At 37.8% G+C, this 15,203-nt stretch overlaps 2 protein-coding genes across 2 annotated transcripts; both read left to right on the forward strand.

Moving 5' to 3' along the window:
* Positions 1–1,888: 1,888 nt before the first annotated feature.
* On the forward strand, positions 1,889–9,429 carry LOC147285895 (E3 ubiquitin ligase BIG BROTHER-related-like). Its single transcript, XM_086244436.1, has 7 exons — positions 1,889–2,415; positions 3,128–3,467; positions 3,576–3,616; positions 7,872–7,913; positions 7,997–8,118; positions 8,192–8,300; positions 9,181–9,429. Exons 1-7 carry the CDS (start codon positions 2,170–2,172, stop codon positions 9,226–9,228), a joined length of 948 nt encoding a protein of 315 aa, XP_086100562.1. The 5' UTR covers positions 1,889–2,169; the 3' UTR covers positions 9,229–9,429.
* A 1,816-nt stretch (positions 9,430–11,245) lies between these two features.
* Positions 11,246–14,329, forward strand: LOC147285896 (Tetratricopeptide repeat (TPR)-like superfamily protein). Its single transcript, XM_086244762.1, has one exon. The coding sequence runs from the start codon at positions 11,601–11,603 to the stop codon at positions 13,920–13,922; it is 2,322 nt and encodes a 773-aa protein (XP_086100888.1). The 5' UTR covers positions 11,246–11,600; the 3' UTR covers positions 13,923–14,329.
* The last annotated feature ends 874 nt before the right edge of the window (positions 14,330–15,203 follow it).

A 15,203-nucleotide genomic window follows, 5' to 3' on the forward strand; every position in this document is an offset into this window, starting at 1 on the left:
CACTAAATTAAAGAATTCAGTTATGAATTCACTTACTGAAACTAAATTAAGTGATGAAACAATTACACCTTAATTAAAAAACAATTACACTTCACTAAAACAGTTACACCTTTACTGAATTTCGTTTCACTAAAAAGAACACAGCAACCTTATCAAAAAAAATAATACAATAATACAACAAGCCATCGAGATGAGAGGAGTAGCCAACACAGTAAGCCATCGATGTGAGCCTATCAAACAACTATAGACTAAATTCAGTTTCAGTCTGAATTCAATTTCAGTGAATTCAGTTTCATTGCATTCATTAAATTCAAATTCAGTTAACTGAATGCACTGAAACTGAATTCACTGAAATTGAATTTAGTGAAACTGAAACCCTAGACAACGTTGTCCGATCACCTCACGCGCGACGAGTACACGACAGTCACCACTGCCTCGTTCTGTTTCTACCTGCAAATTTGATTCATCATATTTCAGAACCATAATTTCATTCAAAATTCCTTTAAAACTCATGTTTCACGTACTGAAACTGTTTAATCAATAAATGTAGACTTAAAGTTCCCTATCCAACTACTGTTTTTCTAAACATCAACTAATAATTTAAATAATAATGGAAATTAACCTTTAAAACCATCTTTGAGCTCAAATCCAAATTACACACAAGGACAATCCAAAAATTTAGTTTCACATTGTTTGCTGTGTCAAGATAATTCGCCTGACAGTTTCAATCCAGAAGTTCTCATCCAAGAAACAAGCATCTGCTAACAGGCAGAAACAAAAAAAACCACTACTAATTCTCATCCAATTAATGGTGTACCAAAATAAATTACGAGTTTGAAGTTTCCATTACTCTACCTGGTTTTGCAAGACAGTAGCAAAATCACCATTATCCAATGCTTGGCATACATGAACAAGCTTATTAGGAAGCCAACATAGCAATCCAACTGAAACTGATGTAGGTATGGTGATAGAGATAGGTGAAATGGTTACAGATCGCCACTTCCGATCGCCATCTCAGGTCGTCGATCTCTAAAGAAATCGAGAGCATCATGATGTCCAAGAGCACCAGCATACTCTGGACGACAAGAGGAATCCATCCATGGTGGTCCGGCACCTCGTCGTTGTTGAAATCGGCAAATCGCGAACGAGAGAGCTCGGGTCTTCCTAGACCCGATCTGACGTCGATGCTTGGTTTCACGACACGTGGAGGGCATGGGAAGAAGATGGAGGAGAGACGAGAAGATCGGGATTAGTCTCGCCGTCAACCGTCGTTGGATGATAGAGCACGCGCCATCGACAGTCGCGTGGGGAGAGAATGCACCATATGAGAGAGACAGAGCACAAAAGTGAAAGAGAGAGAGCGTGAGAAGGAGAGAAATAAAAATGGAAAACTGATTTTGAATAGTCTAGGGTTATAATATGGATATTAAAACAAAAAGGAGTTAAACCAAACTGGGTGTTAGTTGACGAGGGGGTTATGAGATAGTTTAAGTGACTAATAGGGGGTTTTGGAAGAGATTGATTTAGGGTGGGGGTTATGAGAGAACCTAGTTCTAAATAGTGGGTTAGTAATAATTTACATTTTTATTTTTTACTTTTAGTTCTTTTGATCCCTTATTCCGCAGGATTGTGTACAAAGGTGTAGATTTATCTCTCACCCGACAAGATTGTGTACTATAACTGTAAGGTAATTTGTCTGTCCAGAATACTGATGTCAAACAACTGTAGATTGACTGGCAATTTGACATACATTTACCAATAGATTCGTTGACTGTTAAGCTTAAAAATCGTGTAAAATTCATAATAACCGTTGCTTTGACTCATTAAAAATTTAAAAGTGGACCTATTTGTTAAACACTTCAGCGCGTGAGCCGTTTTGTTCATGGAGCCCTCCATTTTTTTTTCCCCCAAAATGGAGCCCTACATTTTAGCTTTTATATACTCAAGATTTTTTTGGTCTTAGTTCCGAATTCCGATCTTACTCCAACAACACCTGCTAATCCTCAGAAATCATCTCTCCGCCCAGATACCCAACCCAATGGTCCCCAAACAGTATCGGACTATCTCAAATTCTTGAAATATTCTGTGATTCGGTCTCTTCCACTCCCTCAATTTCGATCTCTTTCCAGTTTCTCCAATTTCTTGGCTTTCCAACCTCTCTTTCTATCCATGGAGAACCACAACGCCAAATTGGGCTCTGGCGGTGGACTCAAACCCAACAACAACAACCTTAGCGAACAAGAACAAAACCCCAATTTGAATCATTGCGAAGAACAAGAACAAGAAGTAACTACTGAGTCTTCGCAATTGGTGGAGCCTCCTTCACCTCGTGCTCCGCAGTCTTCAAGAACTCCCTTCACTAATCTCAGTCAGGTTGATGCTGACCTGGCCCTTGCTCGAACCCTCCAAGAGCAGGTTCTCTAACTCTCTCTTTTTCATTCAACTTCGTTTCTTTATCTTTTCCGTAATGGGTCTCTTTCAATTTCATTTCTCTTGTTGGTATTGCTTTGCTTGATTGGTTGCCGAGGAAGTCTGTGAAAATTGAAACATGATAGACTCTGAATTATCTGTGTTTTTACCTTTTCATTTGTTACGGTCACGAGGAAACGATTAAAATAATGCAAAAAGGGATGTTTGTTTAATGATTTTTTAGCAATCGAAGTAGGACTTAGAATTGTATCTCGGGGTGGTTGTCTGATTTCTTTTTTGTCTAGCAAAATCCTATTTTTTCCCTAGCGATCTATGGAAATTTCAGTATGAAGAGATTCCAATAATCAATCTCAATTTGAAGTTCGACTTGTATTTTCAGTTAGGTTACTTTCATTATAAATTATTGAGCTTGTTATGTGATATTCTGAAGTTAAACACAGCCTAAGATGTAATGTTCAAGTTTTTGTATCATCCTTGTTTTTTCACTTTTTGCAGCAACCCTTTAAGGGGCCAGGGTTTTATCTTATGAATTTTAATTTTCAGATGTCTATCGCTTGTGAATCTTAACGTAAATTCTGTTCAATGTCGACTTCAATTTATAAGTGCTCTTGGTTTTTTTTTTTTTTGGGGGGGGGGGAAGGTTTTGTTTGATCTTGTTCTGCTTGTGATTTAATTTGTGTTGATGGCTATCGAGTAGGAAAGGGCATACATGATGTTGCGAATGAACAATGATGGGAGTGATTATGGAAGTTGGGAAGCTGGAAGTTATGTGCATGACGATGAGGATGATTTTAATGATTTTCATGACGATACTGATGGGAATGACGGTGAGGAGCAATATGATGAAACTGATGTTGACAATGATGAGGATGCATTTGATGTGCATGCTCATGATGATGCTGGAGAGGATGATAATCCCGTTGTCGAATATGACCCAGCAGTTTTTTCAAGTGACGAGGCCTATGCAAGAGCCCTGCAGGATGCTGAAGATAGAGAGATGGCCGCTAGACTGATGTCCCTTGCTGGGATTAATGACCGTGAGTGCTTGTGATTGTTTTAGAATCGTGGTACTCTCTTTTTATTGTTGCTTTTGAAGTCCTTGTTATGTAATAGTTTATGCTTCTGGTATCTTGTCGTGTTTGTAGGTGAAGCTGAGGACACAGAGGATCATGGAGGTAACTCTCAGGTACTAATTTGTTGATAGCTATCAATAGAGTTTGATATTCCTACATAACTTGTCTTTTTGCCTCTGATATTAGCATGGCAATTGAGATGGGGGTGATTCACACACCATTGTTTAGACTGTATGCTGTAGAACAGGAAATCTATCATCTTTGGACATTATCCTGCTTGTCTGAACCTTGTTGCTAATTACGTGAGAGGTTGGGACATGCATGAACCAGTACACACACACACAAGACATATGATGTATACATTTATAGTTATCATACCATAAAAAAATATATGTATATTAGAATGATTAAAAAGAGGAAGTATAATTAAGTTGAAAATAATTTGAAAAATGGTACATGCTATGCACTCAAAGACTCTTTTTGACAATACATGAGGTGGTGGCTTGCACTGAGTAAATCTTTTCTGGCAGAAATTTATCTGAATTTCTCAAATATAGATTGAATAGAGTAGAGTCATCTGTATCTGACTTTAAAAATCATTCATTCCTCATATGTGTTTTCTATCTTGAAAATTCTACTTTTTCCCATTAAATGGACTACCTTAAGATGAACTTTTCTAGAAAATCCTAGAACATGAAAGTAGAGCTTCTGAAGATGGTCTGGATTAAAAAAAGCTTAGGATAAGCAGTACATGGACATGACATATAGAATTTAATGGTTTACTTAATATGAACATGGGTATCCAAGTTGTGAGATGTGCCGTACTTGTCTTTGTTTTCTTTAGCAAATCACATATAGTGGGACAGAATTAAGGAGCATGGCTCTGTTAAATTGTTGTAGGGTGTGATATGGATAATAAATATGAATTGTTGATGAAGGGAAAACTTCTCTGGTGTCCCTGAACTATGCCCCTTGTGTCTGAAAAAAAGAAAAGATTTCGATTAATAGCCCTTAACTTTCAAAATTTTGCAATGTGGGTCCTACAGTCAGTTCCATCCAATTTCCTGTCAAATATTGTCACATGACACTCACATGACCCTTTTTTAGGACAATTTGGTCAGTCTCATCTCTTTCTTCTTCCCATTTCTCCTTATCTCTTGTTTCGCTCTGTTCTTGTTTTTTCTCAGCTCTCTCTCTCTTCCGTTTCCTCTCTCTTCCTCTCTCGTTCTCAATCCGTTATCAACATTGATCCATTTGATCAGAGACTAGAAAACAACGTCACTTTCTTGATGCTCGACAACCAGTTGCTATCAAAAGATCATATTTCCACAAGATGCTGTTACTGATTTCTTTCTTCGTTATTCAATCCCTTCGGCCCTGCCTTTTGAGTATTTGGAACATATCCCAACAGGCAATTCCTAGTTCAAAGGAAACGTAGATACTCATAGTGTCCAATAATGGTGTGAGTATTTCTTTCTCAACAATGTAGAACTAGAAACTATTAGCCCAAAGATATGCACTGCCATGGCATAGCACCAGCTGCAATTAACTCCTCTACAAACTGACTATAGCCAATTTCCATTACAGTATGTACCTGAATGACCGGAATCCAAATGCCCAGATTAGTGAAAATCTAAATCCCCCAAACAAGCAGATAAAGAGAGGAGAAAAGAGAGAGAGCTAGAGAGTGAGAGAGAATAAGAGGGGGGTAAGGAGAGAATGAGTGATGAAAATACCCTAGAAAAAGAGTCATGTGTGCATTATGTGACCAACTTTAACATAAAATTTGGATGGAATTGACGGCAGGAACCACATTGCAACATTTTGAAAGTTAACGGGCTATTAAATCTTCTTATAAAAAAAGGGCTATTAAATCTTTTTTTTTTTTTTTTTTAAGGGGCAATGTGGAACACAGTGTACAGTTCAGGGGGCACTAGAGGAATTTTCCATTCAATGAATGAAATTTTTTTTGAGAGCTGCTATTTACACACTTTTTTTTCTTTTTGCACACCTTTATCACTTAGTGAATTTACAGATTTATTTTATTGTGAAAAGACCCTAAAACCCTTCCTCAACACACCCCAGACTCTCTTCTCTCTCTTGACACTCTATGTTCTCTCTCCTCGCTCGCTGCAACCCCACCTCTTCTTGCCCAACGTTTCTGCAGTAAAAGATAATGTCTTTAATATAAGATGATGCTGTGTAGACTGTAGAGTGCAATGGTAGTATGAAAACATGGCAGACTAACTATGGTCTTATTCCAAAGAAATAGAGGAGAAAGGTACCCATAATTATAATGTCTAGTCAATTGGAATGAAACAATAAATTAGAGAGCTCTCTCTCGGATTTCCTCTGCCCGGCAGCTATCGTCGGTGAACCAGGTGGTGAGACCACCACCGGTCACCTCCTCCTTCTCTCTCCTCTCTCCCTTTCTCTGTTTCTGGCTGTGAAAGAGCCAAGCTGCCACCAGCTCCACTCCCGCGTCGCACCGTCGAGTTGCCGACATTGTAGCTGCTCCTCCAGCTAGCTCGCCATTGCTGAGCATAACACGCCGCGCTTCTACCTGCTGCAACCACAAAAAAACTGCAGCTGGTTCGGTGGGTACCTGCCGAACTGGTCCTGGATGTTTGGTGGGTAGCTGCCGAACGAAACTCACATTTTGGCCGATGACTGTCGAACGAAACTCACATTTCGGCGGATCAGTGCCGAACGGACTGTGGTGGCGTAGGCAGCGTGGTCGGGCGTCGGAGTAGCAGTAGAGAAATTGAGCATGGGCAATTTGGATGGGCTAACCCCTTTCGAATGTAAATTGTGGGTATCATTAAAAATAGCAAATGGAGAATGATCAGCTCAAACATTTTATTGAGGTTTGAGTACGTTGAGATGTAAGTGGGAATAGGATAAGCTCATTAAGGTATTTACTAATACCGACATAATAAAAAGAAATCAATCATTTTTTTAGGGGGCACGTTTTTTCTCTCTTTGATCTAGTTATTTTTGTCAACACTTAATTTTCCTCCATTACCTATGTGGTGTACGTGCAATTACTGGGTAATGATAAAGGTTGGAGAGGAGGCAATGCATGTAGTGTGTTTTTGGGTTTTTCAGAGAGAGAAAAGGGAGGGAAGAGAGAGAGGTGGGGTTGGGGGTGCTGCAGGCGGTGGTGAGGGATGGCTGGGGTGGGAGGTGGGGTCGGGGGTGGGGTGTGTTTGCTGGAAGGGAGGTGTGTATTGTTTGGATGTTGGGTGGGGTGTGTGGTGTTTGATGGGGTGGGGTGCGTGTGCAATGAGAAATTTGATAAGATGACTAATTTAGGGTATTTTGGTAATGGGATGGGGTGTGTTAAAAGAAATTTTAAATTTTAGAAGAGAGTAAGGGGTGTATAGGAGAAAATTGTGTGCAAAAAGAAAAAAAAGGGTGTGCAAATAGCAGCTCTTTTTTTGTTTTTTTTTTTTTTTTCTAGGAGTGGTGTGAGACTGGTTAGTTATAAGAATATGGTGGTAAACTGTTTACAAAAACTTGGGTTTGTTGCATGTTAAAAGCCTAATAGTTAGGGTTAAGGGCAAATTATATACGACCATACGAGGATAAGGAAAGACAGTCAGTTGGTTTAATTCTATTATTGTACTATACCTAGTGTACAATTCGAAACGTTTCCTTAATGATTTAACTAATTCCATTGTCTTGAGGCATCATGAGTCACATAAATGCCTTCTCGGTTTAAAATGTTGGTATGATATATATATATATATATATATATATTTTTTTTTTGATAAAAGACATACTTTTATTAATCGAAAACAGAATGTACATCATAGTGGACAAACTATCCACCATCACAAAGCTACAAATATACAGTAAATAACAACTCGACAGAACAGAAACAAGCATAAATTAAGAATCTAAGACACTTCAGCCTTCCAATCCAGCGTAATGATAGAAAAAGAAAAGTCTCTAAACTCCGAAGAAACCGAAGCCCATAGGGAAGCTCAGAATCCGACTCTCTTCCATGAAATGTTGGTATGATGAATTTCTCCTCCTATTGTCAGGTGAATATACATAGGGTAGGGTTAAGCAGTTGTTGTCCTTTTAAATATGTCATTTGGAAATGTATTTCCTAACTGTATGAGGTACAATTTTCTCTCTATAAAATATATATGTTTTCTCTGTGTATATAGTTGAATGTGACATGGGACCTTGTGTTTTAGCCGGTCATATTATGCAGCTCTTTCAACATTATTTTCCAATTGCTTTATCAGCAATAGATTTAAGATTGTATGAGACTACCAAATTTTACTGAATCTTATACAAGACTGGCATGTTCTGTCGGCATTGAATCTATGCATCTCATCTACTGTTGGTTTGTAGGATACATGGGAGGAGGTTGACCCAGATGAACTTTCATACGAGGTAAGCTGGCTTTGGATTCTAGTGCTTTTAGTAGTGCATTTATTTCATGGCTTGTTTCTATGAACGTTATATAACTATCTCAGGAGTTACTTGCACTGGGTGAAGTTGTTGGAACTGAGAGCAGAGGGCTTTCAGCCAATACAATCGCCTCATTGCCTTCAGTAAGCTACAAGACAGGAAGCAGTCAGAATGGAAGCAATGAGTCGTAAGCACGCAATTTTTACTTTTTTGAGCTTTTATAGAAGTTGTGTTTTTATATTTTTGTACTACTGTTTCAGGTGTGTCATTTGTCGGTTGGACTATGAGGATGGTGAGAACTTGACCGTACTTTCTTGCAAACATTCCTATCATTCTGAGTGCATAAATAATTGGTTGACAATAAACAAGGTATGGTTTTGAAAATTTTGAGTTTTCTGTACACTGCCAATTGAATGGTTGTTACTTCTTTATATAATCTATTAATGTAATTAATTTTTTTCTTAATCCTTTTCTAAAAAACAGTTTTTTTTATTCCATTCTCTCAAAAATATACTTGGAGACTTTTTCTTTTTCCTTTTTTTTTTTTTTTTTCAAATCAAACTTGATGCTTTCTGTCATCAAGTTCTGACACTTGTAGTCTTCATTACCATGTGTTTTGTGAATTTTGATCCCTTCAAATCTGTTAGTCTGGTTGAGGGCTCTTAAGCTGGAAATAATGTGGAAGCAGTTTGTGTGAACCACCATATTTTTCTTTAGTGGTTTCTGATACGTGAGAAAAACTAATTTGGGACAATTTATATGTTAGAGTTTCCTGAGGGTTGAAATCCAACCTGTTTATCTTTGTCAGGTGCTTTTTGACATGCTCTGGCATTAAAGTTTAAACCAGTTAAATTATTGTAATATCGATATGTATATTATGACAAACAGTGTTGTTAAAATTGGACATAGTTTGCTGAAAAGATGTGCAATTCTTGTTATCTGGTCGTGCTTTGAAAAGTTGTCATATGTTTTCTGGTTCCAATAATTTCTTAAGTACTGTGAAGGAAATTCTGAAAATGGAAGATGATAAGAATAACATGCCCATGGTTTTCATTTAAAATTGATTTGATTTTAGTTGAAGCATTGGTGATTTCTTATTATTATTATTATGCTCTTGTGGATAAATGGTACTTCTCTTTTTTGGATATATAAGCAATATTGTATGTTACTGATAATATCAATATGCTGTAAATGTATAGGGTTTTTTTAGCCTGAAAGCTACTAAATTATGACTTGCACTGAACTGCAGGTCTGCCCAGTTTGCAGTGCTGAAGTCTCCACATCTGGAAACAGCTAGCAGAATTTATGGACCATCTTTTTCTAGCAAATTAAAAGATCATTTGTACAAGTTGCACAACAAGGGTTATAGCCCTTGTATGGTCATTCATATTATGTCTCTTTCACTTGGGAAAAGACTATTCATTGCTGTGTACAATGTTTGTATTATATGGCCTTGTTATTGAAATGAGAAACATGGCGGCCAAGTTCTGCTTACTTCTGGATTTCCCATCTGATACAAGATGGTCGTTTCACAGTACATTTTTTTTTTTTTCACTAAAATTTGCACCAACTAGTTCTTTCCGATTTTCTTTGGCAGATTTGCTTGCATGTTATGTAAGTTTGGCCATGTGCATGTTCTCATGTATGACATATAGATATTAAGATTAGACTATGAATGTGGAAAAGGTTATGATGACAGTAGTAGTAGCATTACGACAAGAATTAAAATTAAATAGCAAAAGGGTGAGCTGAAGAGTTGGGAACCTCGTTTTCTTGTACTGATATTGTGATTATGTATAATATTAAGTTGTTTTAGGTTTTAATTTAGTTATCTTTGATCTTTTCGTGGGGCTTATAGATTACCTATCTCTACATCCGATATTTCAAATTCTAATTTCTAATCCTCTAATATCGTTTGGTAAGAAAAGTATACTAATCTTTCCATATATATTACTAAACTACAATCAAAATGAAGATGTTTTTTTTATTTCTACTTCAATTTAAAAATTAATTTTTAAAGATTGTAACAATCCTGCTCTAAAGTTTAAAATGAACAATTCTAATAAGGATCAGTTTGATTCAGGTTTTGGAAGTGTATTCCCATATTTGGTAAGTGTAGACGTAGAAAATCATTTATTGGCTAATGGGTAGCTAACGCCCAAAAAGGGAAAAATGAATACTTATGGGAATCTTACATTTTCTTCCCTTTAGAAAATGCATAAAACCAAATAGGCCCTAACTCCTTCCCATATTTAGGTAACAAATGAGCATCAGCAAACACCAACGACTAGAGTTTGCTGCCCCAAAACAACCTGAAACCAAACTCATGACCATATATGGCCAACAAAAGCTTCAAAAGCGGGTCCGGGCTCTGACACGAATTGAGGAAGACGCGCCTCTCGCGCGTCTTGAAGACAAAGGGCCCAGGTTATCCGACTATTGAAATCGGACGGTCCTTGTTTAAATATGATGGCACATTTTGATTTGAAGACTGTGTGGCTCAGATCAATAGGTCCTTGCAACTCATCGGCCTAGATCTTGTGTCCATTATATTTTGGGATTAATGTCATTTTGCTCCCCAGACTATTACACATGTATCAGTTTGCTCCCCAGACTTCTAATTTGAAAAATTAAGAACCCTGACTTTTTCAATTTTGCCAATTAAGGTTATTCCGTTAATTTATATATTTTTCATCTAAAATGTCGAGATGATCAACCAGAATTTAGCGAGAAATAAAAGAGAAAAAATGATGCATGAAGAAAAAATGATAAGATCTAAATGGAAGAAACCATTTTGCCCTCAAAGATTTGGATAAAAAATGTGTAAATTGACGGAAGAACCTCAATTGGAAAAATTGAAAAAGTCAAGAGTCCTTAATTTTCCAAATTAGAAGTCTAGGGAGCAAACTGATACAAGTGTAATAGTCTGGGGAGCAAAATGGTATTAATCCCTTATATTTTTTTATCATAAAAATTGAAAAAAAAATCTGAAAACATATCAAAAAAATTCCAGAAATTTTTAATGGCTAGAAAACCCAAAACACTGTATATACCTCATTCATTGATAGTTTTTCTTCACATTTTTCTATCTTTTACACCAAATTTTAATCAAATTTTTAGTTTTCAGTTTTCACTGATTAGAGGTGTTCAGTGAAGGCTTGACTAGAGAAGTCTCCAAACGCGGCACTTGTGCCAATCAAAGAAACCCAGTATTGTAGGAAGAAATTTATGCTATTTTAAGTATAAATTGGTCACTTGTTGCGTTTCCTCTGACCAGCTGCTCATTCATCCTTATGTTCTCGGAGGTGGACCAATTATCCTTTCTTTTGGTCTGGATAAGATGTCGCAAAGTAGAGTACTGATGAAGAAAATATATTGGAAATACATTTGTTTAGCCCATCCGTAGATTAGATCTCACTATTCCTCTACATAAGAGGGGTTTAGGGTTGAGGATGCAACTCATGCAACACTTATAAGCTGCTTTTGCAGCAGAATCTCTGTCGCGCGTATTGAGCCGTTGAAAGGTTGAGGATTGGTGGGCACACTTATGACGGAGACTCAGACTCTGAGAGAGAGAATTTCACAACATGACAAGGCAGGTGGCATCATAGTCGTTTCGTAATGACATTGCCAAGAATTTCAAAAAGCCATCAAAATCTCTGAAAATCAATGAAGTCCACCAACCCAAATGCGCTTCTTTCACTCTTCTTCACCAAGAACCTCAGACCCTCATTAAATCCTCCAAGACCCATTTGCACCAAAACCCATACCGACCCTTCTCTTCCTTCAGACCTCAGCCACACCACCAATGGTCTCATTTCCATCTTCACCAAGCAACCCTTTTCCCCAGACAACCCAGAGTTGAAGAACCTTGCCTCAAGAATCACCACCAAAGCAGTCGAAAATGTGCTAAATGGCCTAAAGAGCTGGAAAATAGCTCACATGTTCTTTACATGGGCATCAAACCAATGTGGGTACAAGCACAATAGCTATACTTACAATGCCATGGCCTCTCATCTATCACGCGCTCGACAAAATGTCCCAATGAGAGCTATGACAATGGAAATTGTGAATTCCAAGTGTTCCATGACTCCTGGAGCTTTGGGTTTCTTTATAAGATGTTTAGGTAGTGTGGAGTTGGTTGAAGAAGCTAACTTTTTGTTTGATCAAGTTAAAATAAAGGGTCTTTGTGTTCCAAATAGTTATAGCTACAATTGTTTGTTGGAGGCTATATCTAAGTCTGGTTCAATTGAATTGCTTGAAATGAGATTGAAAGAAATGCGAGATTCTGGGTGGGAATTCGATAAGTACACACTGACCCCGGCATTGCAGGTTTTTTGCAATGCAGGGAAGTTTGAAAAGGCTTTGAATGTTTTCAATGAAATGTATGAGAGGGGGTGGGTTGATGCCCATGTCTTGTCTATCTTGATGTTGTCTTTTAGCAAGTGGGGTGAGGTGGATAAGGCTTTTAATTTGATTGAAAGAATGGAAGACCACAATCTCAGATTGAATGAAAAGACATTTCATGTTTTGATTCATGGGTTTGTCAGGGAGTCCAGAGTGGATAAGGCCCTTCAATTGTTTGATAAAATGGGGAAGTCAGGTTTCTCTCTTAATGTTTCTCTTTATGATGTATTGATTGGAGGACTCTGTAAGAATAAAGAGCTTGAGAAAGCGTTGTCTATGTATTCGGAAATGAAGGAGTTGGGAATCCATTCTGATGCTGGGATACTGACAAAGCTCATATCATCTTTTTCTGATGAAGGAGAAATGATTCGGGTACTTGAGGAAAGCCAGGAAGATTTAGAAGAAGAGGATATGCTTTTTCTTTACACTTCTGTGCTGAATGGTCTTATCAATAACGGCTCCATTGATAAAGCTTATCAACTGCTTCAGGCAATGACTGTGAATAAATCTGATGCTGATGCTGAGGCTGAGGTAAATAAACTCCTTATAGTTAAGAAAAGGGTTCGTCCTGTCACCACTTATTTTGAAATTGTTATTAATGGTCTACTGAAGTTTGAAAAGTTGGACATGGCCTTAAGCCTCTTCGAAGATATGATTCAGATTGGCTGTAAACAAACTGTATTAATTTATAATAATTTGATTGTTGTACTGTGCAATTCAAATAGATTGGAGGAAAGTTATAAGCTTCTGAGAGAGATGGAGCAATCAGGACTTAAACCAACACATTTTACCCACAACTCTATATTTGGGTGCCTCTGTAGGCGAGAGGATGTCGTAGGAGCCCTTAACCTAGTGAAGGAGATGCGTGTTTGTGGACATGAACCATGGATAAAATATGCCACCTTGCTTGTGAAGCAGCTGTGCAAACATAGAAAGGCAGTTGAAGCTTGTAATTTTCTTGATAACATGGTTCGAGAAGGTTTTCTCCCGGATATAGTTGCCTATTCTACGGCTATGAATGGATTAATCAAAATTCAAGAAGTAGATCGAGCTTTGCAGTGCTTCCAGGACATCTTTGCTCTTGGTTATTGTCCTGATGTAGTTTCTTATAACATATTGATAAATGGGCTTTGTAAGGGAAAAAGAGTTTCAGAAGCCGAATACCTTCTGAATGAGATGGTGATGAAGGGGCTTGTTCCCTCAGTTGTAACCTACAATCTGTTGATAGATGGATGGTGTAAAAATGGTGATGTGGATAAAGCCATGCTTTGCCTCTCCAGGATGTTTGGTGAAGATAGAGAACCTAATGTGATTACTTACACAACATTAATAGATGGGTTATGCAATGCTGGAAGGGTCGATGATGCTCTTGTGCTTTGGAACAATATGGGCAAGAAAGGATGTGCTCCGAACAGAATTGCTTTTATGGCTCTCATTACCGGTCTTTGCAAGTGTGGTAGGCCTGATGGGGCTTTAGTTTATCTTCGTGAGATGGAAGAGAAGGAAATGAAACCTGAGATTTTTGTGTATGCAGCAATAATAAGTGCTTTTCTCTCTGACCTTAAACTTCCCCGTGGCATTTGAGGTTCTAAAAAGATGGCTGACAGTGGAGATGGATGTTCTAAATTTTTAAGTTGAGAGCGCAGCGAGGAGGATGCTCTGATTAATTTTCCCCTGCTGGGTCCCCTTGGACCTTGTTGATTTTATGTCCCACCAAAGTCCAGCATGTCTCTGGTTCAACTGGCAGAGAGGGACAAAGAGATCCGTGAGAGAAACCAAAATAATTTCCCTGGGATGGTTAGTAAATTGAAGCTGCAGATGAGCTGCTGGCTACTGCTGTTGAATCTCTTTTATATGTATAAACGCTACGTGCTTTGTTTTCTGGTCATGTAGTTGTTTGAAGGATTTGGAATATCTAGTCTATACCGTCTTTGTTGGAACATTTATTGGAACTATAAAACCTCAGTTGCAAATTGTAATACTTCAGTTTTCTAGTGAAGTATGTTTAACAAAATATACTGTATGTCATTATGGATTAATGGGCTTTATTCACTCTGCTGGGGAAATTACCTGCCCTGAATAATTGCAGAAGAACAAGGTTGGAATAACTGTAAATGGACATTATCTTGAGTTTTGATACTCTTTATTTATTTTTTATTAGGGGTAGGGAGATTGATCTTGGGTGTAGTAGGAGCAATTCAACGAGGCTTTCAATTGGACTATCCTAAGTTCCTAACAAATGCAAAAAAAGAGTATCTCGAGTTTTGATACTTTTTTTTTTTTGTGGTAAAATTGTCATCAACCTCTGAGCATTAACTTAAAGTAAATTTGTATCTTACCCAGTTTTTTGCTAAGAAAATCTTACCCGGTCTGTTAAAGCTACATACTGACAATTTAACCATTCATGGTTTACCCATGTTGCTTCGTGAATTTCCTTTGCTTGACTTGTCATAGACTATTGTTGATTACAATAAAAGTTCTATAAATCAACGCTGTCTGGAATCCAATTAGGTGTGTAATCAAGTCTATACTGAAACGTCGCTAATAGAAAGCCAATAAGTGAAGCTCACTCAGCAGTGGACAGATCATCAAAATTAATTGGGATCAATTAGCATGAGTATTGCGAGAGAAGTTAGGGAGTTGGGAATTTTAATTGGCGGGAAGCATAGCTTGCAGACTGCTATATAGAAGTCACCTGCGCAAATTGCAGGTGTTAATTGTGTAATGATGTGTTGCTTAATATTACACGTCCGTGTTATTCTTCAGTTCATTCTATTCCTTTAGTTGCATCCTGCAGTCAGGTAGAGGGTTCTACCAGTCTCCTGAAAATGGAGACGTATCTCAAGAAAACTCTGAGGCCGCAGC

Source organism: Dryas octopetala, chromosome 5 (assembly GCF_963921425.1).
Source record: "Dryas octopetala chromosome 5, drDryOcto1.1, whole genome shotgun sequence".
Taxonomy (NCBI): Eukaryota; Viridiplantae; Streptophyta; class Magnoliopsida; order Rosales; family Rosaceae; genus Dryas; species Dryas octopetala.

Coding starts and splice junctions, on each gene's coding strand:
- LOC147285896 (XM_086244762.1), top strand. CDS start 11,601: ATGAAGTCCACCAACCCAAATGCGCTTCTTTCACTCTTCTTCACCAAG.
- LOC147285895 (XM_086244436.1), top strand. CDS start 2,170: ATGGAGAACCACAACGCCAAATTGGGCTCTGGCGGTGGACTCAAACCC. Junction 2,416..3,127: donor CTCGAACCCTCCAAGAGCAG/GTTCTCTAACTC, acceptor GCTATCGAGTAG/GAAAGGGCATACATGATGTT. Junction 3,617..7,871: donor ATCATGGAGGTAACTCTCAG/GTACTAATTTGT, acceptor GTTGGTTTGTAG/GATACATGGGAGGAGGTTGA.